The 27,130-nt window shown below is 40.8% G+C and overlaps 1 protein-coding gene across 1 annotated transcript in view; it reads left to right on the top strand.

Annotated features, from left to right (window-relative positions):
- PLPPR1 (phospholipid phosphatase related 1) overlaps positions 1 to 27,130 on the top strand; it is a 119,741-nt gene that overhangs the window by 52,455 nt on the left and 40,156 nt on the right. The window contains exon 2 of the mRNA XM_041469395.1: positions 4,526 to 4,633. Coding sequence (XP_041325329.1) covers positions 4,571 to 4,633 — 63 coding nt within the window. The 5' untranslated portion in view covers positions 4,526 to 4,570. The remainder of the gene's footprint in view (positions 1 to 4,525; positions 4,634 to 27,130) is intronic.

The raw sequence follows: 27,130 nt of genomic DNA, 5'->3' as shown, positions 1-27,130 counted from the left end.
ATATAGTGATTATAAGGTTTCAGTTATTTGCCAAAACTTGGATAATCATTGTTAGCAGCAGTATTAGTTTTAATTTGTTTCCTTAACTGAATGGGAGTATGACATAAGCAATTTGTGTTTCAGTTGGGCAAACTGATCATTGATGGAGTGGTGCAGAGGTTTTGGTGATTTTTTTTTTTACTTGTAAACAGAATTCATATTTTAATGAGAGTAAAGATCTTTATAATTTGAAGTCAATTGCCAACAGAGCAAACTGCTAGCATTGCAAACTGCTAACATAAGGTTCAAGTGTGGTATTCACATGCCCTCTGAACAGAGAAAAATTGTGAGACAAGCAGAGAAGAAGGAAAAACATAATTCTTATCTCGCTTGCTGTGCCAAAGTAGAATGCAATGTTGAGATTGTTTACCCAAAATGAGGATTTTTGTTCTCTTGGCCTATCAGGGTCAAGAGTGTGTCTGTGTTGGGACTGTCACAAGACAGTCAGAGGACAAGTGCAGTTCTGTCCAGTTGTGAGCAAGGGTTGAGTGCAAGGCAGATTCAGTTTAGATGCAATGTATATAGTATAGCATAATAAAGTAATTCATTTAACCTTCTGATGGTGGAGTCAGATGCATCATTTTTTCTCCCTCACACACATCTGAGTTGTCCATGCAGTAATATTCAACTAATTTGCATAAGGAAATACTGATGTTTCATGTATCTTTTACATTGTTACACAAATAGTTGGTGTTCCTTCTAATATGATATTTACACCTTGTTTTGGAACCATCTTAGCTGCTACTGAAAAGATCATGAAACTAAGAAACAGAAATCCTTTTTTGTTGTGTTTTCATCACATCCTGGTACCAAATGACCAGTGGTTACCCTCCTCACCTCTGGTCAGGGAAGATATGAGACTCTGCTGTGAGAGGCAGTCCCACATATGCCAGTGGCTTTGCTGCTGTTGTGGTTTGTGCAGCAGCTTCTGGATTTCAGGCTGGTGATCTCTCAGCTACGGCAAAACAAATAAGCATTGATTCTGATTAACTGAAATGTGGTTGAAAACTCTGAAGAACAGGGCCTGTAATTATGTCTGGATTGTTGGTTTGAGCATTTTCCACAGAAGCCCAGACATCCACGGTGGCAATATGTGAAATACATTGTTCATCTTCTCTTCCTACCTATACAGGACATGGCTTAAAAAACATAGGTTTGACCACTGTCTCCAGAGGAATAGGCCACAAATTAACTGGTTTGATGACTGGTCACACAGAACAACAGTTGAATGTGCTGTGTCTGCTGCAGGAACTTACACTATAAAGGCTCAGTGAATGCCAGTTTGTCCTAGATATGTCCTTCTTGCTGTCAGCCGCATGCTCACATAAAAGGCTTTAGAACATACCTGAATGGGGCATTCTGAAAGCCACTCCCCTGGATAGACCCCTGCAGCAAGAAAATATCTTCAGCTTGAATTCTCTTTTTCTTTGCTGTCCTTCTCATTCAGTTTTCAATTCCCTTATTTATATTCTCTGTCTCCACTTGTTCTCCCAGGAGATGCCAGGCAATAACCTCCTATGCTGTAGATATGGGGCTTTCTGCAAATGCACAGGTGAGGTAAATTGAGCAAGATGAGAACTAATTTTAATTAATTCACAAATATTGCATTATACAATTATATATATTGTTTTAAGAGTGGAAGCCCCTCATAACACCAAAGCTTCAGATTATTAATATACCCTCTACAGTGGTCCCTAATTAGTTAGAATAGGCTTGACCAGTTCTGCTCTCATGCTGTGATAACATACCAGGCCTGAAAAGGTCACAGCTACTGGGATCCAGAAAGAGTCTTACAGTTTTGTTCACATGAGTTCCTTAGCAATTCAGACAAGTTGATAAAAATAGAAATAATAAATGGAGAAGGCTGATGTTGATATTATAGCTTTTACTTGCCATTACTTTGGTCAGAGGCTTTGGACTCCAAAAGTTTGTTCAATGTGAAGAGATATGCATGGATTAGAGAACAAGATTTTTATCAAGACTTCTTTTACATCTTATTATGGTCCTTTGAGCAAAACTGGGTTCTCTCTGGCTGCTCTGCAGGCTGAAGCATCTGGGGTTTACTGTAATCTGTGTTTTGCTGTCAGTATCCTTGGAGGAGTCCTTGCCAGCTGAAGAGAGACAAAAGATGATGCTCCCACCAAGACTGCACCTTTGCTTCCCTTTACTCTTTCGTCAAGTAACCTGATGAAAAGACCAAGTGCTGGTAGCTGAGAGTTTTCCCACAATCTGGGAATTAACTGATCATGCAACCATTTGGTCTCTTCCTACTTCAGCCTGACACAAATGTGTCATCACATAGGAGAGAAGCTGACATGTAAAATGCTTTCCCATAGCCAGTGGAAAAGTGCAGTTTTTTAAACCAGTGGTGCACAATCAGCGTAAAGGAACAGGCATAGTGATAAACATCTGTAAAATCAGAGGTCCCCTAGTGTTAAATCAGGCATTTTTATATGACTATGAACCCTCAGTTTCTTTGCCAGTTTGTTTAGTTGTTTTCAGTCATCTATTGTGAAAGGTATTTAAATTCTTGGATTACCTTGCAACCCTTTGTTTTGGTTAGGAACACACATCAGTTGCAACTGAAGGCATAGCTTGGGGTTGCAGTATAGTGGTATGGAAAATCTTGGTTATTTCTAACCTTAGTCTGGTTAACCTTAGTCTAGCCTTCATTGAATAATGATCTGTAAGCTGCTCTGACTCTTTAACCTGCTATTCCACCAGGTTCCATGTTTGCCAACCACAGGGCACAAGAGCTGGGGGTATTAAAAGTGTTGTTAAAAAATGAATTACTGGAATTTTTTCCACAGTGCAAGTGGGGTTGGATTACCTTGTCTTTTTTTAAGCAATGACACTAACCTCTGATATAAACCCCATTTTAATTAATAAGTAAAGTTGAAGTCTGTTTGGAAAATGAGGTGTTTTGAGAATATTTGTATTTTAAAATGGGATACAGTGTAAGATGGGAGCATCTGAGGTATGTCATAGGTAACATTTCTGACTATTTTGTTTGCTCTGAAATTGTATTTCTCAATGCTTAGCAGTTCAGAAGCTATTCTTGACACAGAATGTGGCCTCACTGAAGTCACAGTAGCTCTTCTGTGCCTAAATCCATCATATACATTGTGTATTTTACAACTGTAGGTCAGACTGTGAGGAGCTGAGATAAGGAATACATTAAGTAGTTCATAGGTGGTGAGACAAGAACCTGCATCATGGTGCAGGTGGCAAGCACTGGCAGCTGGTCCAGCTCCTCCATCAAAACTTCAGGTGAACTCACTTGTGCTGATCATAGTATTTCTCTCAGTAACCCTGCTCAGAGCTGGTGAGAAAGCACTGCCCTTTGTGAACCTCACTGGCTCTATATGCCCGGTCCTGAATTGCCACCCAGGTGCCAGTGAGGTCAAAGAGTCACAGGAAGATGCTGTGCAAAGCATCTGCAAAATGCATCAGTTTCCATCTCCCTCCTCCTCCCTGGCCCTGACACATGGAGGTGCTTGTCATCAGGGCAGAGTTTCTTTGTGAGTGTTGGAAGTGAGGCTGGACCCACCTAAATCTTTGTTCTTGCTTGTTGTGCTTGGGTTAAAATTGATAGCAGAGGATTTGGATTCTCTCCTGTGTCTCATGCTTTGTGCAATCCTGCACCTGGCAGCTCTGGGCTACACACTGCTTTTCCAGCTTCACTCCTGCTCTGTATCTCCCTGTAGAGGCATTTAAAACAAACTTAGTTTCTTGATGTGTTGCCTCGTGCACGCAGAAAAAGACACACTGTCTGTAAAATTTCTTTGTGTTAATATTTTTTTTTCTCTTTTTTCTACTTTTCATGCAAAAAGGCTGTCTTAGCACAGTGTTATAGGGTTATGTTAATTAGGGTAGCCAGTAGGCTGAAGTAATGCTAAGTGGGTAGAGTTTGGTGTGTTAATGTATGAATTCCTATCAGGACAGAAAGGCTCTGCAGAAAAGGCCCAGGTCTTCACTGCGTTTTCATTGCATTTGCTTGTTATGGGTAGAGAGTTTTTGTGCATAGCACATGCTGTCATCTTGAGCAGATTTATACAGATAAACATTCTGATCATGTCCACAGTCAGTGTACTGTAAGCATATCTCTCAAAGTGCAAGTTTAAAAGTCAATTACCAAAATCTCCTGGTTTAAAACACACTATGGGCAGGTCGGTAGGCTGAAAATGTGATTTTACAATTTGGAGGAAGAATCTTTTGCTTGGGAGTGGATTGTATTTAAGGAAAACTATTGTATTCCTTATCACCCTTCGATCTGTATGTGCTGTATTTTGTAAGCTATGTCTGTCTCTTCTTTTGTGTTGCAAAGGGAGACCTTTCTCAGGGTGTTTTGTACACTGTTGGACCTTGAAGTTCTTACTAGTCTGTGTCCTTGGTGTATTAGGTCAGTGCTCTGTGTTATGAACCTCATTTTGGAGTTTGCAAAAATGTGAAATATACTGAAATACCTCTGTCTTTTCTTTTTCAGGATATAAAGTTCTGAACAGTGCCTCCCCAAGAAGTGTGATGAGAAATGGCTTTAGGAAACAATACCCAGAGAAGTTATTCCATCATCCCCTGCTTCATCTTTGTTGAGGTGAGTGCAGCATTCAGCTGCCAGGCTGACATAGAAGGCAGCTCTTCCCTGCAGAAATTAAGTGCTTTGTTAGCCATTTTATTTGTAGCAAAGGATGCTGTCTTAGTTGATAGATTTCCGTCTTCATACTCAGTGCCATCAGATTCCCTTGAAAAAAGTCCTGCATGAGTTATCCAGATCTCAGGTACAAGCATGCAAGAACAGGTAGAGACACGGTGTATCCAAGACTTCTCTGTCTGGTTTTCTGGCTAGTGGTGGGCAGTAGCTGCAGGTGTAGGACAGCAGCAGGTGATTGCCCATCCTCCTCAGACCTCTCTACGTATTGGTGCTGCACAGGGAGTAAAACTCATTCAAGGAAATTTCTGATCTCACAGTCTGATGGTTCATGGGCTTGGTAAGCAGCACTCAGCTCTGATTTCAGTTCAGGTGAAACATAAAATGTAGATGAGGCATGCCTGACCTTTAAGTGTGATGAAGAGGCTTGGCTAGCACAAGGGCTGAGAATTGTCTAGCAGTGAATCTGTGGTTAATGCTCCATGTCTTCATTAAAAGCAGTTGGTGTGGTGGGGTTTTTATTAATTAATTAATTATTTTAATCCATACAGATAGCAGTTTGTGATTCTTATTTTACTTAGCCTAACACTGATAGACTGGCCAACATTCATTATTCAAATCCATGATTGTTCAGCTGGTGTTTATAAGGCTGGGACAGTTTTCCTGGCAAGTGAAGTGACTGTGTTTCCAGCGAGGATGAAAACTTCCATCAGATTTAGATTGTAAAAAGGAGATAACTGCCTGTAAATAATCACCTTCAGAGCCCCTGTCTTATGGAGCTTGGATGGAATGCTCACTCTTCGGCCCAAGTTCTGACACAACTTGAACTGTTCCATAAAAAAAGTGGCAGGAACTGTCAAAGGATTAATTGTTGTTCTGATGGAGACAATGGGTCACTGCTTTATTCTAACAGCTAGAGGAAGAAAGGGTAAAGATTAGTGAAAAGCAGAAATGTGGTCAGAAAAACACCTTATAAAAACAATCAGGAATGAGATGTCTCAAATGTATTGCTTAAACAAGCAGCTCTGAAGATTTTTAGTCCTCTAAAGAAATGAATGATGGGCCTGGTTGGCAACTTGTGACAGTGACGTAAATTGTTCCTCCTGTAGACTAACATGAGGAGTTTTTGCTCCATAAATGTACATTGCTTGTCCTTTCACATAGTTGATTTGCTGATTAAAACACAGTATTAAATTAAAAATCAGTCAAAACCAGAGAGGTAGTGTCTGAAAAAATGTTCTCTCTGCTACATTTTTTCCCCTCTTTGTACACAGTACAGATTTTTAATGCAGCACTACTGGGACTACAAATTCATAGACTTGTGTCAAGCAGTGTAGCATTAAACAACAGGAAATCTAATTTCCTGCTGGGAATGCAGAGATGATTGATAGTAGCCATTCCATCTGAAAAGTCCCTGTAAATCTTAAGGCACATTGGAGGTGGTGTTCTTTTCCCACTGCTGTGCTTTTGAGACTAAAGTAGCTGGGGTTTTTTTTTGTTTTGTTTTATTTTTTTTTGTTTTTGGTTTTGTTTTTTTTTTTTTTTTGTTGTTGTTGTTTTTTTTTTTTTCGGAGGAGCTGCCCCAGACACCAAGCCCCGTGCTGGATTACCTGGGTTAGGACAGACCCTATTTTTGTTGCTTTGAAGCAACCATGAGGATTGATTAGCAGTGTGACACCTTGCTGTTGCTGTGAAAAGCAGGACAGCTAAAAATAATGTTGCCTGCTTTCCTGACAATGTTTTTCTGTTCTGGGAGAACAATCCAGCAGCAGCCATGCTAGCTGAACATAATAGGAAAAGAGTCAGTAAAAAATTATCATAGGCCTGTTCCCCAGAATGTGCTGTCTTCCCCACTGGAATCTTGTCCTCTGATTAAAAGTTTTTGAGATATTTGCTCTTAAAAAAATAATGCTGGGCCTTGATTGTCATGTCAGATGCCCTGCCAGTAGGTATTTGCTTACTGCCTACTCTGCAGTGTGCCTTCAGGAAATTGTGGTGGCAGAGGTAGAAATGAGGAGTCACAAGGAGTTTGGGCACTTTAAATACCATCATGCTTCAGTCTGTACAACAGTGACACAATTTCAGCCTTTATTCTAATTTCCATTTTTTTTCCCATTTCATTTTCCTCCCACTGAACTAACTTGTAGCAGTTAGTTATTATGGAACCTGACCTGAAGATAATGGCTCATTATAAAAACTTAAACTCTGTGCCTGACTCTACAAATTCCTTTTTATGTTCAAAATATGAAAGTTTTAATAATAAGGAGATAGCATGTGATGTCTAATCTGAAATGACGGAATGTTTAATCAACATTTTCATTCCCTAATTGGAAGTAGAATGTCACATTATGAGTGGATTTAGAGGCTAAATAGGGAATCATTAAACTAATTTTGATCCACTTATCAAATTTGAGTCCCTCTCCCAACTAATGCAGTCAGCTTTCTGGATGATTCTTTATTATATTATAAGAAGTGTCATTACAGTCTGACATTTGTCACCAAATGTCTGTGAAGATTTGGTGCAGTACATTTCGTTAAACATGTAAACAATTAACTAGGATGTGCAAAAGACTGAGATTCTCCTTTCCCCTACCCTGCTTTGCAGACAGCATCCTGAAAGAAGCCTTCAAGACGCTGTCTCCCAACCTTGGTTTCCATTAGACAGAGGTTAAATAGTAGCGCAAAGATGCCCCACTCCACAGCTTCCAGAACCCTTTGGAGTCAGTGATGGACCCAGAGATGCTTTTGGTATGCCCTGGATCTACCACAACAAATGCCAGTGGTAGACAGCAGCCTGTGTGAGGATTTGTTGATGGCCAGAACTGATCACTGAAGTGATCTCATGGATGGCAGGCAAGCATGAAAGGAGGAGAGGCAGCATCTGGGATGATAGGGGGAAAATTATCCCGTTCTTCCTTTTCCACTTATGGTGGCCAAAAGTCTTTGTGGGGCATCTCCTCCCTCCTTCACCCGCTGGGACAGAGCAGTGTCAAAAACGTCTGTACCAGCATTTCAGCACAGCTGTGCCATTGTTTTGCCACCCCACTTTACAAGGTTTGATCCAGGAAGTGCTGTATTCCATCTTTCCATGGAAGGATGTGTGCTGGTTGAAGTTGGGGAAGGGTACAATCACACCTGGCACATGTATTTTGTACATGAACATGCAACCAGTTTTCTGCAGGTGAGGAATAAATTGTCAGAATTTTTATGTAAGCTTCCTGAGGTCTGGGCAGTTCCAGGGATAGAAGTGGGAGAAGTGCAATGCCTGGCAAATACCAGTCCTCTTCCTGTGGGACTGGTGAGCTAGCCTGAGGTCTTCATCCAAAACAGTGTTTTCCATGCTCTGTGCTCTTGCTCTCTCTTTGTTCATCTCACTTTGGCAGTCAGCTTTCCAGGAGAAAACTCAGGCTAGGGGGCTGTAGCTGTAGGAGAGAGTCTGGTATGGCTTTGAATTTGGTAGGTCTAAGTGTTGTCCTTGCTTTTGCAGCCTATTTGACACTCATCATTAGTGACAGGAAGTGCAAGGAGATGTTGTAACTGCGTTTAGCAAATAGATGTTGGAAGGAAAGTTCCATACTGTGAGTAAACAGCATCCCCACAACTACACATGACTTCAGGGGGAAGGCATGAGAGCAACTCTAGAGCCATTGTGTGTGTTTGAATGGTGGTTTTTGAAGAAGAAGTATCCTTTTCTTCCTGCAAAGAAAACCCTCTTCTCAACGAGAGTAAGGACTATAATGGCTCTCTAGGCAACAAAAGGAGAAATTTGGTCTGGGATTCCTGCTGATGAGGCATTTTCTACTTCCTTTTTGCCCCTCCTCACTGCAAGCCCTGGCCTGAGGACTAGAGTTGTTCCAGGGAGTTATCTAAGGATTTGTTTTTTAGTGCAGTTATTCCTGAAGGAGTTGGGCACATCTGAGGTGTGTCTTTGCACATGAAAACAATAAAATTTTCTGGAACCAGATTTAATTAAATTGTCTTAAATTGATCAAAGAGTTATCAAAAGGCTTTGATATATGAGTGATGTATATTCTTCATTGTGCATCATTGTGGATTATTGTAACCCTGACTTTGACAAGGCAGTAGGAGCAGACTCAAATGTGTGACACCATTAAAACCTAAAGCACTGGACATCTTTAAATTTTGTAATCTGAAGATCCCACTTTTTCACACTAAATCCATTATTCTGCCCTCAGGAAACTTTTGCAGGCAGAGTGGAAACTGTTTCTTCTTGACAGCCCAATATGTAGGACATTGCAAAGAGCTGAGGATTTTATACAGAAAATATCTCCTCCCCTTCTCCCAAATGAATAAAATAAAAAATCTGAAAAATAAAAAATTCTAGTCTTACATTTTTTTTGGTACAAACTTGGATTTGAACTGTAGGTATGCTGTAACCTCACAGGATTTCTTCAGTGGGGTACATTTTTTCAGTTTCTTCAGTGGGGTACATTTTCCTTTACTTTTGGCTATTTTATGTTTGGACAGATTGAGTCATCTTCAAATATCAGTTCAAATGATGTAATTTTAAAAAAAAGTTTCAACTTACAGAAGCACTGAAGGAAAGCATTCTTCTTCCTTGCCCACATACATTTTCGTGTCAGTACTTCGTGTAGTCAAGCCAACAGCTGAACTATGGAGTAGCAGGAGAATTTCTGCAATACTGAAATCATTTGTGTAAGTGAGACAAGTGCCTCTTGAACTTCTCTTTGTCATCAGCATCACAGCAGGGCTTGGCGAGCTGTGAAAAAAATCAGTGAACTTAGAACATTTGTGACATATGTGGCACTTGTTTTATTATAATTTCTTGGTTAGGTGTTCTGAAAATTAAAAAGGTTTTGTACATTTGTGTGTACTGGCTGGTGCCCTCTAATTTTTAGCAGTATTTGAGAAGTGTGTAATGAGCTCTTACATTTGCTGTAGTCCTCAAAGTTACATTTGTAAGAGACATTGAATGTATTGGAAGTGACTTTTTATTTGCTTATTTTTAAAAAAGAATCATTTCTCGCATAAAAGCTTGCTGGTTGCATTGGAGCTTTAATGATATTAAAATTACATAAAATGTAGAGATATTGGATTGCAATTTTGGATATTCAAAAAACAGTGTTTTTGTCAAGATAATGTCCAGTTCTCCTAGAGAGTGCAAAATAAATCCTGTCAGAATTTGACATAATCTTTAACTGGAAAAGCATCCCAAGGTGAGCTAACTTGAAAACGGCTACAGTCCTCAGTGACTCCATTCCTTCCTCCATCCATGCCGGGCTTGGATGTGCTGTGCTGCTCCACAGGGATGTGTCATGTGCTGGTGTTGTATAAACTGCCTGTCATTAGATGCCCACTTAGGCTGTGAGAATTGGTGCTGACAGATGCTGTGCAAATTCAGAGGGGCTCCTTCTCATCAGCAGGGTGATGTTTCTGCATAAATCCCCGTGCTTCAGTCACTCCTGTGTCTTGGGATTCATTGTTTCTGATTTTATTCACTCAGCATATGTATCCATTTCTCCTTGTTGCTCTTTCTAAAAACCTCTCTTTATGTTCCCCATTTGCCACTCATTCCTCAGCATTTGCTTTTTTTGTCCTCCACGCACCTGCTTTGTTTCAGGTGACTGGATAACTCCATATTGTAAAATTGGCTTAATCTCAGTGAATAGGTGTCTCTTGAACATTGGATTAGTTTTGTGGAATTGCTAAGCAGCTTTCATATAACCTGACTATAAAAAAAATCCTTCAAGGTGCTTCACAATTAGGCAGAGAGCACAAATGACTCTTGGCCAAAATAGGCACTGTGAAATAAATCTGATTATTATTTGATTCTCCTTAGCTTCTTGAGGACCTATTAAAATTAACATTAAGGGGTTACCATAAGAGATAGGTGCTTTACTGAATTTTTCTTTAAAACATAAGTGAAAGAAGGCTTTTATTCCTGCTTGCAGACACATGAAGCCTTTTTTTTTTTTATCCTACCCATTATTCTGAAAATGTCCCATTGCAAATAATCTGTTTGACAACCTGAATAACATCTTAGAGTTTCCACCAATGAATCTGGTAGACTTTTCCAGGAAGGGATTAAAGGTACCAAAAGATCTTTGTCTTTATGAGTAGTAAAAAAATGTGTTTGGAAGTAGAGAAAAATGCTGTGAACAAATTTCTTTACCTATTTACATTGTGCCTTGAAGCTAGCTAACACTTTTGAGAGCTACTGTAATTTATATGTTGCTCTGTTTAATCAGGTTTCTAAGAGAAGGAATTGTACATGTTTTTTAAAATACTTAGCAGTTAGGGAGATTGTATTTGCTCTGATTCTGAAGTACAAATGCATTTTTGCCATTTGTTAGTTAAAACAAACTGCATAGCTTTTTGCTAGAAAAACTACTGATCAGAAGGTTTATGTAAGTCTTTGAGAAAAGGGGTTATGAACCAGGTATTGTTCATGCAGGTGTTCTCTGTGTACAGAAGTCTGCAAGCCATATTTGAAGCCTTCTAAGTTGGAAGGTATTTCCAGTCATTACTGAGCTGCTTTAACTAGGCTTAAAATAGCAATGTGAAAGTACACAGGACACAATTTGTAACTGCCCATTTTTTCCCTCCTTTCTTTTCAGAAGTATACTTAGGTTTTAGATTCATGGATATTGCCCTTACTATGTTAACTTTTGTTTGCCTACTTCGAAAACCTAAGGGATTTTCATGTTTTCTTTCCCAAGCACGCCACATAGAGCTATTTATTTGCTCAGATACATGCAGATTTGGAGATCAAGAAAGGTGCCGTGCATCATCAAATTATTGACTGCTCTGTGATACAGCTGCACCATTTCCTCTGATCTGCATTTGTGAATAAACTTTTTTTTTGTTTTGTTTTGGTCTGTAGGAGTATCCCTGCACTTGTTTATCATGATAAGATACATGAGGTTGCGTAAGGTACATGAGGTTCTAAAAAGAGCAGAAAAGAATCAATAGGGATTCACAAATGCAGTCTAAGTGACCCTAAGTACTACAGTCAAGCCTTTCCAGAGCTGATCAATGGGAAAAACATGAAAAATGCAGGAGCAAAAGAAGATGCTTAAAGCATATTTTGAAATATCAAACCCATCCCAATTTTTTGACAGTGACTTTGACATCAGGAGAATTTTTAAAAGTGGAATAGGTCTTTTGGAGCATCATGCCCAGTCTCATCAGGACTTGATTTCTGGTTCCAGACCAGCCACTCCAGATACTGAAAAGGAGAAGTTTGTTTCAGCATTGTCTAAAGGGTGAAGTCATTAACAACAGCCTTATGGCAAAAATATTTATTTCAGTGATTTAGCTTTGAAAGAATATTGGCATTTTCTGCTCTCTAGAAAGTCCAACTGAGTTTTAATACCAGCTTTAGGAATTGGTCTGCCAAGCCTTGTGCATCACATACAAACCTAAGGTACTGCATCAACTCAGAACTTCTCCAAGCTTCTGGCAACATTTGGGTGCCTTTGTGCAGGTAGCAAATAGCTTCTAAATTGTGAGATCTTCTCCCTCGAAAACACAAAGGAATAATCCAGTTGCCAGTACCTGAGTAACATGAAATAAATAAATCTATTATGAATGCAGCAGAATGTGGCGACAGCAACAACAAAAAAAATCTTTCCAGAGAAATGATACTTTGTATTTCTGTGTTTATAACTTTCTTGGGCAGTGCGCCACAGGTTTCATGATCTATTTTGTAACTTCTGGGGCATTTTGAAGGGACATCTGGTGCTGCTTCTAAGCCCATTCTCACATCCCAGCATTTTTGCAATAAACAATTCTTCTCTGACGTGTTTCCTTCACTGGTGTATTTCATCAGGAATTTCTGTGAGGTGGTGGATATGGAGCCAAGTAGTTTGCAGATCCCATTCCTGAAGTCAGAGCAAATGCTTTTTGCACAGGTAGGCTTGCACACATCATTTTGTCACAACTGTGGCTACTGCTCAGTGGAGCTGTTGAAGAGACTGAATGAAAATGGATCAATACGGATGTGTTTGCAGGAAATAAGCGAGACAGTAGGAACTGATGCTTTGAGAGTTGTTGCATCTTGTGCACATGATGCTAAATGGGCTCTCAGGTCTTAACACACATTAAATTATTACTCATGATGGTATGTGCTTACAACAATGGTGACAGACTGAACTTCAGTTGTAGAGTTCATGAGCCTTCATGGATTATCTTTCAGCTTGATGTTATGCCTAAAATGATATTTCTGATTCAGTTCAGCCTAGGGTCAGATTTAGGATATCTGTATAAATTCACAATGATAAATTGTGCTAGGTCTTCCTAGAACACTCTAGTTTTAAGTTAAAGAATCAGGAGTTAAGATGTATCTTTGTCTTGAAACAGAGTAATTTAATGGTCAAGATTTCTGTTGCAGATAGACTTTTAGAAATGGTTGTTAGGTGCGTGGTTGCAATATTTTACTGAGAACACAGTCAATTTTTAGAGTTGTTTCACAGTTCAGGAAACAAATGGGTGCTTATAATGGTGGGTAACTCTTACTTTTGAGTGACGTGCTTACAGAACCCACAGGGATTAAGATCTGCATCACACTGCACATCCTGAGAGTCCCAAGGGTGGCTGTGGTCTCTATCAGCAGAGATTCTGCTTGTTTGCAGAGGGTCAGTGCAAAGAGCCCAGAAGATTAAAACATACTCCAAAACCTGCTGTGCATTTCTTTCTCTTATAATTTCCTTTATGACCTAAACACAAGAGCAGATGAATGGAAGAAACCATGTAACAGGATGGGTTTAAAATGCATTTAAATGATTTGTTAACTTTTCACAAATCTAGGGCATTATTAACTTTTTATGGCTCCAGAGTAATTCTTGATTGGCCTATGAAAAATATGCTGCAATAGCATTAAAGCAACTTAGAAATAATGATGCAGTTGCTGGAGTTGCTGTCAGTTTTCTCATGTGTTCAGTAGAGTGCATCCTATAACTTAAAGGATAGCTACACTTGGTATTATAATGGCCAAATTTTTCCTGTGTTTCCTTCTCCCACCTATTAAATACTGCATGTCTATCCCCAAAATCAATAATCTATTGTTCATTTTGGAGTTTAGGCTTTGCATACTTGATAGAACCTCTAATAATAGTTCTAATCCTGTATCAATACTTGTTACATACTTCACTAAAGCACAGAAATTTAGTGTGTGATTATGTGCAGATGTACAACATTATTGAATTAATATCACCTTTATTTAGTTTACAACATATATACCAGACTGCTTGGTTTCTCAAAACTCTTTGTAAGTTGTGCATGCTGCATGGAGAGAATAAGGTTAGAGAGGCTTTAAAATAGTTTGTGTTGCTTTTTTACAGTGGAACTATTGATTGAATTTCCATTTGATTTACTGTAGTCTCAACACTGCATTTTTTATAAAATTACAGCGAAAAGATCTGCAAATGTACTGCATAAATGTAGTCTAGTTTCTTATTCAAGCCTGACCAATGTGAGATTTCAGTTATAACAGAGTGAGTTAACTTTTCAAATAGATTGGTTAGCAGATTGTATTTTTGTGAGTTTTATAGTTGTGCTAATGTTTGACTTGTAGCTAGCTACATCAGTAGTCATCAAGGATCTTTATGATCTTATTTAAACCAGCCAAAGCAAAAATCAGTTCAGCTCTGTTACGGTGATGGGGAACATACTGAAACTCTCAAACTGATCAAATTGTGGGAATAGAGGTAGTTTGTATATGGTATAAATGTGGTATCATGTGAATAAATACCAGCATTGGTTTAACATGCTGAGTTTCAGGCTTTTTCATTCTTATTGAAAATATATTTCTGTAGAAGGAGTAAAGCAGTTTGGGACTTGGAAAAAACTCAAACTAGCTGTGTTTGGACAAGAAAAGCAGCCAGGGTCAACCAAGTGAATAATAAACTCAAGTCTTTACTCCTTTGAGTTAAAAAGAAAAGTTGTAGACTTATAGAATGACTTAGGTCGGAAGGGTTCTCTGTGGGTGTCTGGGCATGATGCAGCTCAGAAAAGCAGCAGCTGGGTGGAGTTCCTTTGGGCCTTGTCCAGATGAGTTTTCCGATTTTCTTACAGGTAACCTGTTTAGTTTTTGAGTATCCTCATAGGAAAACACTTGTCCTAATACTCTTTCTAATGAAGTGATGCAACCTGGTGTGAAAGAAAAGGAATCCAGGCCCGATGACAGAAAAAGAAGGGAGGATGCAACAAAAAAAGAGAATGGGTAGCAGAAAGAAATAAAGAAATTAATCACATTAAAAAAATCTTCCTTTTTGACTTTTGGAGGTGTGTACAGTTGGAATCCCATTTTGCCTGCCTAGTCCCATTTTCTTGCAGGAACTTCACCTAGGTATTGGCATGACCAGTATGAACTTGCAGTTGATTACCAGTAGTCAGCACGTAGATTTCCCTATCCACATTCAATATTTTAGAAACCAAAATGTCAGAGAAAGATTGCTGTTCAAGCCTTGATACCTCACTCTGTTTTGTGAACACAATGGGCTGTATTCCGGTGCCGCCTTTTCCTAATATCCGCATTCTGAAGAGATTTCCACTGCACTCTTTTCCATACTATCCGTATTCAGCTCCATATAAAAGCCATGTGTGTACCTTCGTGACTCCTGCTGCTGGGCCCTGGTTTAGTAATACTTGGTTTAGTAAGAAGGAGATTAAACTGCCCTTAGTGTGTGTGGAGGCTTGTTAAATGAGCATCTAATGTTAAATCTGGGTTCAGACATGACTACTCTTGAATTATATCCAAACCTTGTCATGAAAAATAGCCATAGCAAATAGCTTTGAATATTTCTCTTTGTTTTGACAGGGCTAAACATTGAAAAGAGAATGGTATCTTCAAGTGAAAGGGGAAAAAGTGAGCACCAGAACGTGGTGGGATTTTATTAAAGTTTTCAAACTACAGGTCCTCTCTTCTTCCTTACCTTGCATTCAAAATTACATAGCAAAATGATTACAAGTTCTGAAAAATGAAGCAGTCATTATTAATTTTTTAATATGACTGCTTGCCAGTGATAAAGAATTGTATTAAAGGATTGGCTCAGGCACAACATGATTTGCATGCAGCAGAGGAGATTCAAAGTAGTAATTGTTTTTTTAAAAGCTTCCTGTTCAGCTGGGAAAATGTTGAAGGCAAATAAAATGGATTTCATAATGCATTATACATATTAATTAGACTGTGAAGTAAAATGTCTTTGACTGTTTTCTGTTTAATTTAAAACATTGTCTCTATTTGATTTTTATGATTGGTCTAAGAGTCCTGCAATCTTGGTATTAACAGATAGTATTTTTGGCAGTAAGTGCTGCATTTATCAGTGTCTAATGACTGTGAACCTGCATTACTCCATTAAATAGCATGGATCTGGAAGCACACACAAATATTATGAATTGTAATAAATGCTGCTCTGTGAATGACAAAGATTCAGAGCTCCAACCAGCTCCAAGGTTGTCAGCTCAGATGAAAAGCTTTTATACCTGGTAGGACAAGGCAACAGGACAAGCAACTAAGGACGTGATAAGGTCAGTATTGTCAGAGTAAGGCTAGATTTGATTTTCTCTCTCCTACACATGAATTCTACAGTGCCTTGGCTTTCACTGGGCACAGCAGTTCATCACAAAGATATTGGAGCACAAAATAACTAAATGCAAACACATCAGGAATTTCCATAAGATAATACTGGAATTTAATTTTTTTAGGATAAATTTTGATCTATTATACTTGCTGAAACTCCAGTAGTAGATCTCATGTTGCCCAATTAGTTCACTTAGGAAAGAACTGACTATGCTGGATTTTTAAGATCTATTGTTGTGTGTTGTGTGTTAATACAAACCCAAAAATATACTACATCTGTGCCTGCAAGGCATTGCCACCTTTAGGGCTTCTGCAAAATGTTGCAGACTAAAAGAAAAGTGAGGGAATTGCAGTTCTGGTTTGTACAGGAAGGCTTTTGCTTGTTGGAGAGGCCTCATCTGTCATCCTGGGGGCTTTGTTGCTTGATGTGAACAGGGAGAGCAAACTGGGCAGACAGAGTTGCAGGTTCTCTACTTTGTGATTTAAGCCACATCAGCTGCTTGGATATGCCATCAGAAAAACACATGACATTTCAGAAGAAAGTAGCCTGAAAGCTTTGGAATAGAAAGATATCTCTCAGTAAATTCTTTTCTTTCCCCAAATTAAATTTGGGTTCCAGCATGTTTCACTCCAGTAGGATTTAGGATAGGATGCAGAGCAGCATTAGCAAGCAGATCTCGGAAGCTCTGAAATACCAGCAGTACAAAATCACGTTCCTTTCTGCATTTGGGTGCTGTAAGGATGGGGCAGGACAGCAGGGAACCCCTGTGTCTCTGTCTGTGCACTGAGGGGTTGTGGTACCTGCCAGACCTGCAACACAGAGGTCCAGCAGAGCATTCCCTGGGGTATTTTCCATTTGTCTGCTGTCCTGACATGAAATAAAAGATGCAGCAAGGCTGCTTCTGGGCCTGTGCTGACCATTTTCTCATCACCTTCTCTGCACCTCTCTCAGTGACAATTACACTGGGATTTGTTTGTGTGCTAGTGCCACTGGAGATCTCTCTGTCTAAAGACATCAAAGTTCTCCACAGCTATTAAGAAAATATTCATTCTCGTTGTCCCCAGCCCAAGCAACGCTTGCACCCAGGAGAGTGACATCCTTCACCAACAGAACTTGTGAGCCTTGTATTGGCAGCTGGGCTCTAAACATCTGTCACGAATAGGAGTTAGCTAGAGAAGGGTATAAAACAGGACTGTTGTATCATGACTGTCTCTGCCATGGTGTTGCTACAACCTCTGGTCAAAGGGAGTGTCAGTCTGCTTGTTAATTTGTTACAGATTTTTTCCCCAGGTTTGGGGGTTTTTGTTGTTGTTGTTGTTGTTGTTGTTGTTGTTTTGGGGTTTCTTTAATAGAAAAAACCCTTGTAAATTGCTGGTACCCATAATTCCAATGTCAGGGAGTTTTACAGCTTTCTTATGACATCTGTAATTTTATGTCAACCAATAGCTTCAGTAGTTCACATAAAAAGTAAAAGTAAAAACTACTGCATCTGGCACTTGGAATGTCTGGAGTCTTTCCCTGTTTGCCAGACACAGCAAATGACACAGCAGTATCTTCACTCTCCTCTGAGACTTTCTTGGTCTTCTGGGAACTCTTATGAGTTATCAGGGGAGTCCTGGAAACTCTTGGAGGAACATTAGGGTGCCAGTGAGGACAGCTAGATGAGCCCATGTCTGCTAGCAGCAGCCTCTAGTCAGCTCTGCCAGCTGCTCCTGATCCGAGGGGGCTCTGAGCTCGCAGATCTTGAGTCCAGAACAAGGAGACTCAAGTGAGACACTGGCACAGGTTGCCCAGATCTGCTGCAGCGTCCAAACCCTGAACCTTCAACTGCATCAGGAGAACAGATGGAATCTCTGTTTACCAGGGTTGGAAAGTGGAAACTCAGTGATGGTGAAGGTCAGAAGCTAGTGGCCCTGTTCCCTGTTGCAGATCTGAAGCCATGAGAAGAGGTTCAGTGCCAAGGTAGCTCCCTGGATGAGAGCCCTGCACAGGGAAGTACCTGAACCAGCTGAACCTAAGCCACGTGGCAAGAGAAAACAGTGAGTGGTGGTGTTGAGATATTCTCTACTTGTGGAGAGTGAAGGCCCCCATTTTCCTTGATACTGCTGGTGAGGAGGAAGGTCTGAAGAGGACTGGGTGGATCTGATGGGTCCACAGTTGAGATCACAGATCACAGAATAGCCTGAATTAGAAGGGACTCAGAAGGATCACCAAGGATCACCAGGTTGTAAGTGAATGACCCATACCTGTGTTTGTCCAGCTGATGTCAGCAGCAGGTTTTGGCTTCTATGTCCATGGGACCCTCTTTGAGGATCTGGACTGCTTAGAAGGCAATCAGCCTGACCAAATGGAGCAAAAGCAGCTTGCCAGCAGCCTGGCCAACCTGGAGAGGGGAGCTTAAATTAAGAGTGATGAGAATGGAAATAGTGACTAAGAATCACTTGAGGAAGTGAAGGAACAGGTTGGAAGGACCAGTAAAGGATGAGGACTCAGCAAAGGACCCAGCGTGATGTGAACAGAAGGGGCACTAATCAAGAGAACGATGAAATGTAATCCCACTTTGGGGGTTTTTGTTGTTGTTGTTGTTGTTGTTGTTGTTGTTTTGGGGTTTCTTTAATAGAAAAAACCCTTGTAAATTGCTGGTACCCATAATTCCAATGTCAGGGAGTTTTACAGCTTTCTTATGACATCTGTAATTTTATGTCAACCAATAGCTTCAGTAGTTCACATAAAAAGTAAAAGTAAAAACTACTGCATCTGGCACTTGGAATGTCTGGAGTCTTTCCCTGTTTGCCAGACACAGCAAATGACACAGCAGTATCTTCACTCTCCTCTGAGACTTTCTTGGTCTTCTGGGAACTCTTATGAGTTATCAGGGGAGTCCTGGAAACTCTTGGAGGAACATTAGGGTGCCAGTGAGGACAGCTAGATGAGCCCATGTCTGCTAGCAGCAGCCTCTAGTCAGCTCTGCCAGCTGCTCCTGATCCGAGGGGGCTCTGAGCTCGCAGATCTTGAGTCCAGAACAAGGAGACTCAGGTGAGACACTGGCACAGGTTGCCCAGATCTGCTGCAGCGTCCAAACCCTGAACCTTCAACTGCATCAGGAGAACAGATGGAATCTCTGTTTACCAGGGTTGGAAAGTGGAAACTCAGTGATGGTGAAGGTCAGAAGCTAGTGGCCCTGTTCCCTGTTGCAGATCTGAAGCCATGAGAAGAGGTTCAGTGCCAAGGTAGCTCCCTGGATGAGAGCCCTGCACAGGGAAGTACCTGAACCAGCTGAACCTAAGCCACGTGGCAAGAGAAAACAGTGAGTGGTGGTGTTGAGATATTCTCTACTTGTGGAGAGTGAAGGCCCCCATTTTCCTTGATACTGCTGGTGAGGAGGAAGGTCTGAAGAGGACTGGGTGGATCTGATGGGTCCACAGTTGAGATCACAGATCACAGAATAGCCTGAATTAGAAGGGACTCAGAAGGATCACCAAGGATCACCAGGTTGTAAGTGAATGACCCATACCTGTGTTTGTCCAGCTGATGTCAGCAGCAGGTTTTGGCTTCTATGTCCATGGGACCCTCTTTGAGGATCTGGACTGCTTAGAAGGCAATCAGCCTGACCAAATGGAGCAAAAGCAGCTTGCCAGCAGCCTGGCCAACCTGGAGAGGGGAGCTTAAATTAAGAGTGATGAGAATGGAAATAGTGACTAAGAATCACTTGAGGAAGTGAAGGAACAGGTTGGAAGGACCAGTAAAGGATGAGGACTCAGCAAAGGACCCAGCGTGATGTGAACAGAAGGGGCACTAATCAAGAGAACGATGAAATGTAATCCCACCAAGCATAAACACATAAGGAAAGAAGTGCCAGGGAAAGTTCTCAATTCACTTTGGGGAAATCAGCACAATCAGACACTTCTCTGGCACACCACATTTAATATCTTATGACTCAATCCATTCGTTCGCCATGAAACAACCAGATTCCATAAACACACACTCAGGATTCAGGATTATGAGTCTCAGTCAGCAGGTAAAATTTGTTTCCTACTGAGTACCAATCTGAACCTCTGATTCCAATTACCATCCTCTCTCTTCTGCAGAAAAGGACAGATTTTTCAAGCAGTGGGAGGAATCTCTGCCTTGTTGGTGTTAATGGGAGCCACCTGTCAGCAGCCTGTTCCCAGCACAAAGGGTTCACAAAGTAAATTCAGATTCATTGCTGGCATGGCAGGCAGGTTACCATTAACAGGTTTTCTTTGTCCAGTTTAATGGCAGGTGTTCATTGTCCATCAATTGGCAGCTTATTTATTGGATTCAGTGCTTCATCTTGAGGCCCGCTTTCATGGCTGCTTAGTGTGGGCATTTCTTCAACATCTTCATAAGTGACTTAGACACAGGACTGAAAGGGACACTAAGCAAGATCACAGATTATACAAAACTGAGAGGAGCTGTTGACTCCCTTGAGAGCAGGGAGGGCCTGCAGAGGGACCCTCAGTGAATTGGAGAACTGGACAATGACCAACGATGTGGAGTTCAACAAGGGAAAATGCTGCACTCTGCAGTGGGGATGGTACAGCCCTGGATGTATGGACAGATTGGGGAATGAAAAGGAACCTGGCAGTCCTGGTCGATGACAAGTTGAGTCAGCAATGTCCTGGCAGCCAGCAGGGACATTCCTGTCCTGGGGACACCAGGCCCAGCATGGCCAGCCAGGCAAGGGAGGGGATTGTCCTGCTCTGCTGTCCACTGGGATGGCACCGCCTCAAGTCTGGGGCAGATTGGGCACTACAGTATAAGAATGGCATTAAAACTATTAGAGAGTGACCCAAGGAGGGGCAGTGAGGTTGGTGAAGCACCAGGAGGTGAAGCTGTATGAGGAGTGACTGAGGCCACTTTGTCTATTCAGCCTGGGGAAGACGAGACTGAAGGGAGACCTCCTTGCAGTCTGCAACTTCCTCGTGAGAGGAAGAGGAGGAGCAAACACTGATTTCTGCTCTGTTGTGTCCAGTAACCTGAGGGAATGACCAGAAGTTGTGTCAGGGAAGGTTTAGGCCGGATACTAGGAAAAGATTTTTCACCCTGAGAGTGTTTGGGCACTGGAACAGACTCCCCAGGGCAATGGTCACAGCCCCAGCCTGACAGAGCTCAAGAAGGGTTTGGACAGTGCTCTCAGGCAGAGGGCGTGATTCATGGGGATGGTTCTGTGCAGATCATCTGAACTCAATGATCCTTGTGGCTCCCTTCCAACTGAGCTTATTCTGTGATCACTCAAGACCAGGGCTGCACTCAACCTTTGACAACTCTCAAAGCCAGGAAAAAGTGCATGGTCACACTCTGACATGTCTGTACACTGAGGTGCATGCTGTGGGAAGGAAATGAGAGGTATTACAGGTCTGAATGCTTTTGCAGGGCTATGATTTTGCTGGTGTCACAGTGACATGGAGAGATAGCTCACACGAGTGGAGTGCCCTGGATGAACACGCATTTTCAGGAAGGGCAGGCTGGGGCAGCAACAAGGGAGATTGCATTTTCAGCAGGTCAGCAGGGATCATCTCTTCTGCTCAGTGCTGTTGGGATGCACCTGTGCTAGGTGCCCCAGTATGAGAGAGACTCCTCCCTGTGATACCCAGGGAAAGGATCGGAGGCAGTGGGCACAAACTGCAACACAAAATGGCACTTAACATAATAAAACCTGTCATCCTTTAAGGGTGATGAAACTCCAGGGCACATGATGTAAAGAACTTGTGGAGTCTCTGCCCTTGGAAGATGTGTTTAACACCCAACTAGATAAGGACTTGGACTGCCTGCTCCAGGTGACACAGCTACAAGCCTGAAGTCAATTGAAGTGATGTCCAGAGGTGCATGCCAGCAGGAGCAGTTCAGTCACAGTGTAGCACCTTCTTCACAGTTGCTTGTAGCTGGTGGCTCCATTTAACTGTTTCCTTGTTTGCCATGTCTCCTTGATGCTGAGATAACTGCTGTAGCACAAGTTATAAGGGAATCAGTATTTTATTTTTACAGATGAGGAAATGGAGGCACAGGGTGACTTGACTACAGTTACTCCTTTGGTGCGGGTCAGGGTCTCAGTATCTACATATGACCTTTTTTACCTTGACTTTTGCTTCAGTCTGAAGGTGTGACTTGTCGCAGATTTACCTGAGAAAACCCAAGTATTTGTTGGTAGCTGCTATTTGAATACTTGCCTTTTCTCATCTTCATAAGTCTTTTCTTTCTTTAATGACCTTGAACTATCAGCAGAATTTTTTGTAGCAAAAGAATTTTTTTTTTCTCTTAGAACTAAACATTTATCAACTTATAACTCCATTGCACCAGCAAAACACCTTAAAATATATCTTAGTAATAATTAATTGCAGCACTCTGTAAAGCTGCTGGCTTTGAAACACAATTGCTCAGCCTTTCCTTTTCTTCCTTTCCTCAACAGGTAGCAGTGAAGTCATTTAAAAATCAGACAAAGGGTTTTGATGCATATGGGGAAAAGAGGAGGGTTACAAAAATGCTTAAACATGTCAAAGTGCCATACCACTACAGGAAGAAGAGTTAGAATATTAGAGAGACTGCTTCAAGTAGTTAATAACAACAACAACAAAAAAAAAAAAAAGAACGTGGCAGCAGGGAAAAGAATTATATATTGCAATTTATTGTAACTGATTGACTATCTGAGTGTCATCTTTGAAGAAAAGGAACACAAGTAAGGTCCAGGTGCACACCACTAAGCACTCTGATTGCAAGGACACAAAAGATATCAATGCTTGTCCAAGTCCTCAGAGCAGAACAGTAGTTCTGTCACAGGGAAAAAACAATTAAATGTGTTCATTTTTGCCACATGGCTGGTAGAAGGAGAGACCCTGCTGCAGAAACACTGCTGTGACAAAAGGTTGACCACAGCCTCTTATCTCTGTGTGCCCATTCACTGCTGAGAAATTGCTTGCCCATTTCTAACCCCAAGAATGTCCATATGTCATGAAGTTTTCAGAGAAAAGGCTGACTGTTAACACGTTTCAAAATCAATGGAAATAGGACCATGTGTTTCAAAAGCAGCAAGAAAGGGGCCAAAGAATGTACAGTGTCTCTGAGTTTGGCTTCTCTGAGGCTTTCTGTTTACCCTGGGATTTTTTGGGTTGAGAAGAATTGTAGAAAATCAGTTCTGTTCTGTCTAAGAATAGAGTTTTCTAACCAAAACTGGTTACTGCTGTTGTTCTAAACCTTGCAGCTCTCCAACTTGCAGTTTACCTACAGTGTTCATTAAAAAACAATGTGGGTTATATACTGATTTGCTTTGGAATTAGGCTTCCTTTTTTCTCACTTTTGTATTGCCCAAGGTGACATCTTTTAAAAACCTGACAGGTTTGGTTTCTTACTAAGATTCTCTCCCAACAGGCAGACTGATGATGAGAACAAAAGAGATTAAAGTATTGCCAAAAATGTCTGAGAAGGGAGCACATTTGGCAAGTGCTTTCAGTGTGAGAAAGGTGAGGAAATGAGGAGCTGCTCTTCCTAACCATGCACACTCTAGGAATTTATTATAAGGTTTCTGTCTCTGGAGAGATGTTCCCTGAAATTGTAAGGCAGAGATGCTGAGAGGAGGAAAAGTTTCCCCTTTGTTTAGCCAGATAAGATCCCATCAGCTTTTAGATCTGTCTGATGGACATCTTTTTTACAGCTTTCTTGGTCTTCTGGAACAATGATGTGTGGATGAGGCAATGGCTTGTGGATTATAGAGCAGCTGGATAATTGGTAGCTCCTTTCTTTCAAGGAAAAATCTGGGAATCATCTTCTGGACAAGGAAGATGCACAGGGTAAAAGAATAAACAACCATTCATTGGGATGAGAGAGTGTACACTGCACTGCTGTTGCGCTCCTTAATGTTTGTTTATATGTCAGAGTGGGCAAAAGTCCTCAACAACTTCTACCTTGAACCCGTCTCTAAGACATTGCTAAAAATGTCACCCAAACCATCCATAAGTCTGAAGTCTGAGAACAAGCAAAGGGAAGGTAAGAGTTGTGTTCTGGTGCTTTTCACTTTGTGCAGATCTTTGTTCCTTTTGTATTTTACTTTATCCCAGTTCTCATGTTCACCTGATTCTCCCACTGTCAGTCCCTTCAATTTTCTAGAGAGATGCTTGCTTCTCTGCCTACAAAGACACATTAGAAATCAAAATATACCTCAGCATCTCCCTGTGGACAGTTTTGCTTAGGTACCACGTGAAGATGATAGCAGAGAGCAATGCTGAAAAGCATACTGAAAAGATGTGTAAGTCTGTTGTGTCAGAATCCTGTGTCCTGTCAGGATCTGTTGCTTCTCGACACTTGGACAGTAAATTGTCCTGACACCTCTATGTAAGTGAAAATAGTCATTAAATTAAAAAGCCTTTAGAGTTCATGATGGATTGAACAGCTTTTATGAGCCATTTGTACAGTGAAAACCCATTAGTCAATGAACCATTATCAGGGTTGCAGGGCAACTTGGAAGCTGCTTAAGCCACAGGCAGCTTTTCAGCTTTCCAGAGCAGTCCCTGTATTGGGCATTTTTGGAGGACACAGATCCATGGAAATAAAATGTGTCTGTGCCAGTCAAATCAATGGTTTTTTATGGAATGAGTGTGGTACTTCAAAGCAAAATAAACTGCTATTTTGTGATTTTGGTTACTGAAACTAGGCAGACAATTAATTATGACAAGATTCTGCATTATTTCAAATGGACTGGGTGACTCACGTCAGTGTAGTCCAGGTTAAGAACTGCTGTCAGAAAGAATCAAACTCAAAGCAGCCTCTCACAGAAGAACGCATCTTGTTCAAAGTTAGAGGGCAGATTCAATACCAAGTTCTGATTAAACTCTTTGGACTTGCTCTGAGTTTTCAGCACTTTTCATTACTTTCCTATATGCAAGTATGGGAGCAAGTTTCCTGAATTTGGGTGTTTCTGAGGCTGGAGCAGACCAGAGCATGGTTTAGAGGAGCAAACCCTGAATCCTTTTAAGCACAATTTGGACACCAGTTTTTTGAGAACACCCTGGCCGATATTTTCTATGTTCTATCCTTCTTGTGGGCATGAGGTGGAAATTGCTCCTCCTGCGTTTAGAAGAAGCAGTGAAGAATATTCCAAAATCCTCCTACCAAACAAGTAGCTGTTGAAGTACTGAAGTTTTTACTGGTGTGTTAGAAGCTGGATTTCATGGAGTCAGTAAGAGCTCTCTTAACAAGTCCTGGAGATGATTCCAGCATTTTGTACTATTTGTTTTAGTCAAATGCTAGATAGGCATGATAACCTGACCTGGGAGTGTAACTCATTTTCTGTCAGTCCCAAGTGATCACAGGTATTTTTCACATCAGTGTCTCTCAGTTTGCTCTCTCTCTCAGCTTCAACATCAAGTATTTCAGCTTGGGGAAGGCTGTGCAGTGCTGCACTGGGTGCCTATTCTTGTCATTAAAGATGCTGTATTACTGGTGCTGGTACATACGTGGAGTTCCAGTGGTGTTCTCTTAATTTGAAAAAGCTGATTCTGCAGATGTCTTGATGGGCAGGACAGGAGAGAAACAAAATGCTCTTGGTTTCTTTTAATTTAATACCAAATTAGTCAAAATATATCTCTGCTCTGCTTCTGTTGCTAAAAAAAAATAAAAAATTCTAAACAGATGCCATTTCAATGCAGATTTTTATGTTTCGAAAATTACTTAGTCTCCACCAGAATTTGTAGATCATTTTAAGGTGCTACGTGCTGGAAGCAGCAGTTTCCTGGCTGTCTGCCATTTGGAACTGGGTAGAACATTAATGCCACCTGCTGAAAAGTCTCATCGGACCTGCTCAAGGGAAGATAAATATGCTATACTTGTGGCTTGGAGGTTTTAACAACAATTGGTAATGGTGATGACATTCTTCAGGTGGTAAATAAAAATACAATTTTTTAAATCTGATATCTTCTCCCTCTTGACAGGTGGAAGTTTAATTCTCTTTCCCTCCCCCTTGTATAAATCTCATTCTTTATCATTTATCATCCTTTATCTGAAAGGGTATCTGACCCCATGTTTCTGGGGTCTTAAAGGAGAACTGTAGTTCTCAATTTTTGTTAAGAGAGGAGTCCTGATTTTCATACATAGAAGATAGCCAGTGATTTCACAGGAAGTTCAGAATGTCTGGATTTATACAGCTGTTTGAGGAACACATTTCATTTTACTATTGTTTTTAGGAAACTAATTTTTACCGTAACAAAGTTCTGCATGTACCTGAGAACAAGATATTACATGAAATACAGAATAAGTATTTGACAGACAGAAAAAGTGTGGGACGTACCATGATGTCCCAGATCAGGAGTCAAAGCTGGAGAGTCTGGCCCTAAAGCAAGACCTACCTAATTTTACAGAGTAGTTTGCTACTGTAGCAGTCAAGCAGCTTTCTGATCCCCGTCTTTAAAGTGTATGTCTTTCAAATGTTGCTTAAAGTCCCAATGTTACTGTGTATTTAAAACTTTTCTTAGTGTTCCTTAAAAATTCCATTCCTGCAATCAAGTGGTGATGTGAAAATCTCAACTTCAGTTTAAAAGAGTTTTAGTTTTTCAGCTTTTTGTTGTTGGAAAGAAAATTTACTAAGGTAATTCCTGTCAAAATTTTTAATTTATGTCTCTTTGCACTACACATACAGACAGATTGTGTATTGATGTAGATTAAACAGATTTTAATCCAGGAAGGTCAGACCAGATTCAGTAACTTTCATGCTATTAGTGAACAAAGTGAGAGTGAGGTCACAGTGTGCCAGGATCTGAGAACCAGCCCTAAGTAAAAGACCAAGGAGCAGAGCCAATGCAGTGGAAAGCTCTTCCTTTTTAGCTCTGACCCCTTCAGTCACCAGTTTACAGCTAGATCAGCTTTCTGACAG

Source organism: Pyrgilauda ruficollis, unplaced genomic scaffold (assembly GCF_017590135.1).
Source record: "Pyrgilauda ruficollis isolate IOZ18807 unplaced genomic scaffold, ASM1759013v1 scaffold231, whole genome shotgun sequence".
NCBI lineage: Eukaryota > Metazoa > Chordata > Aves > Passeriformes > Passeridae > Pyrgilauda > Pyrgilauda ruficollis.
The sequence above is the reverse complement of the archived record's forward strand: the minus strand, read 5'-3'. Positions and strand labels throughout refer to the sequence as shown.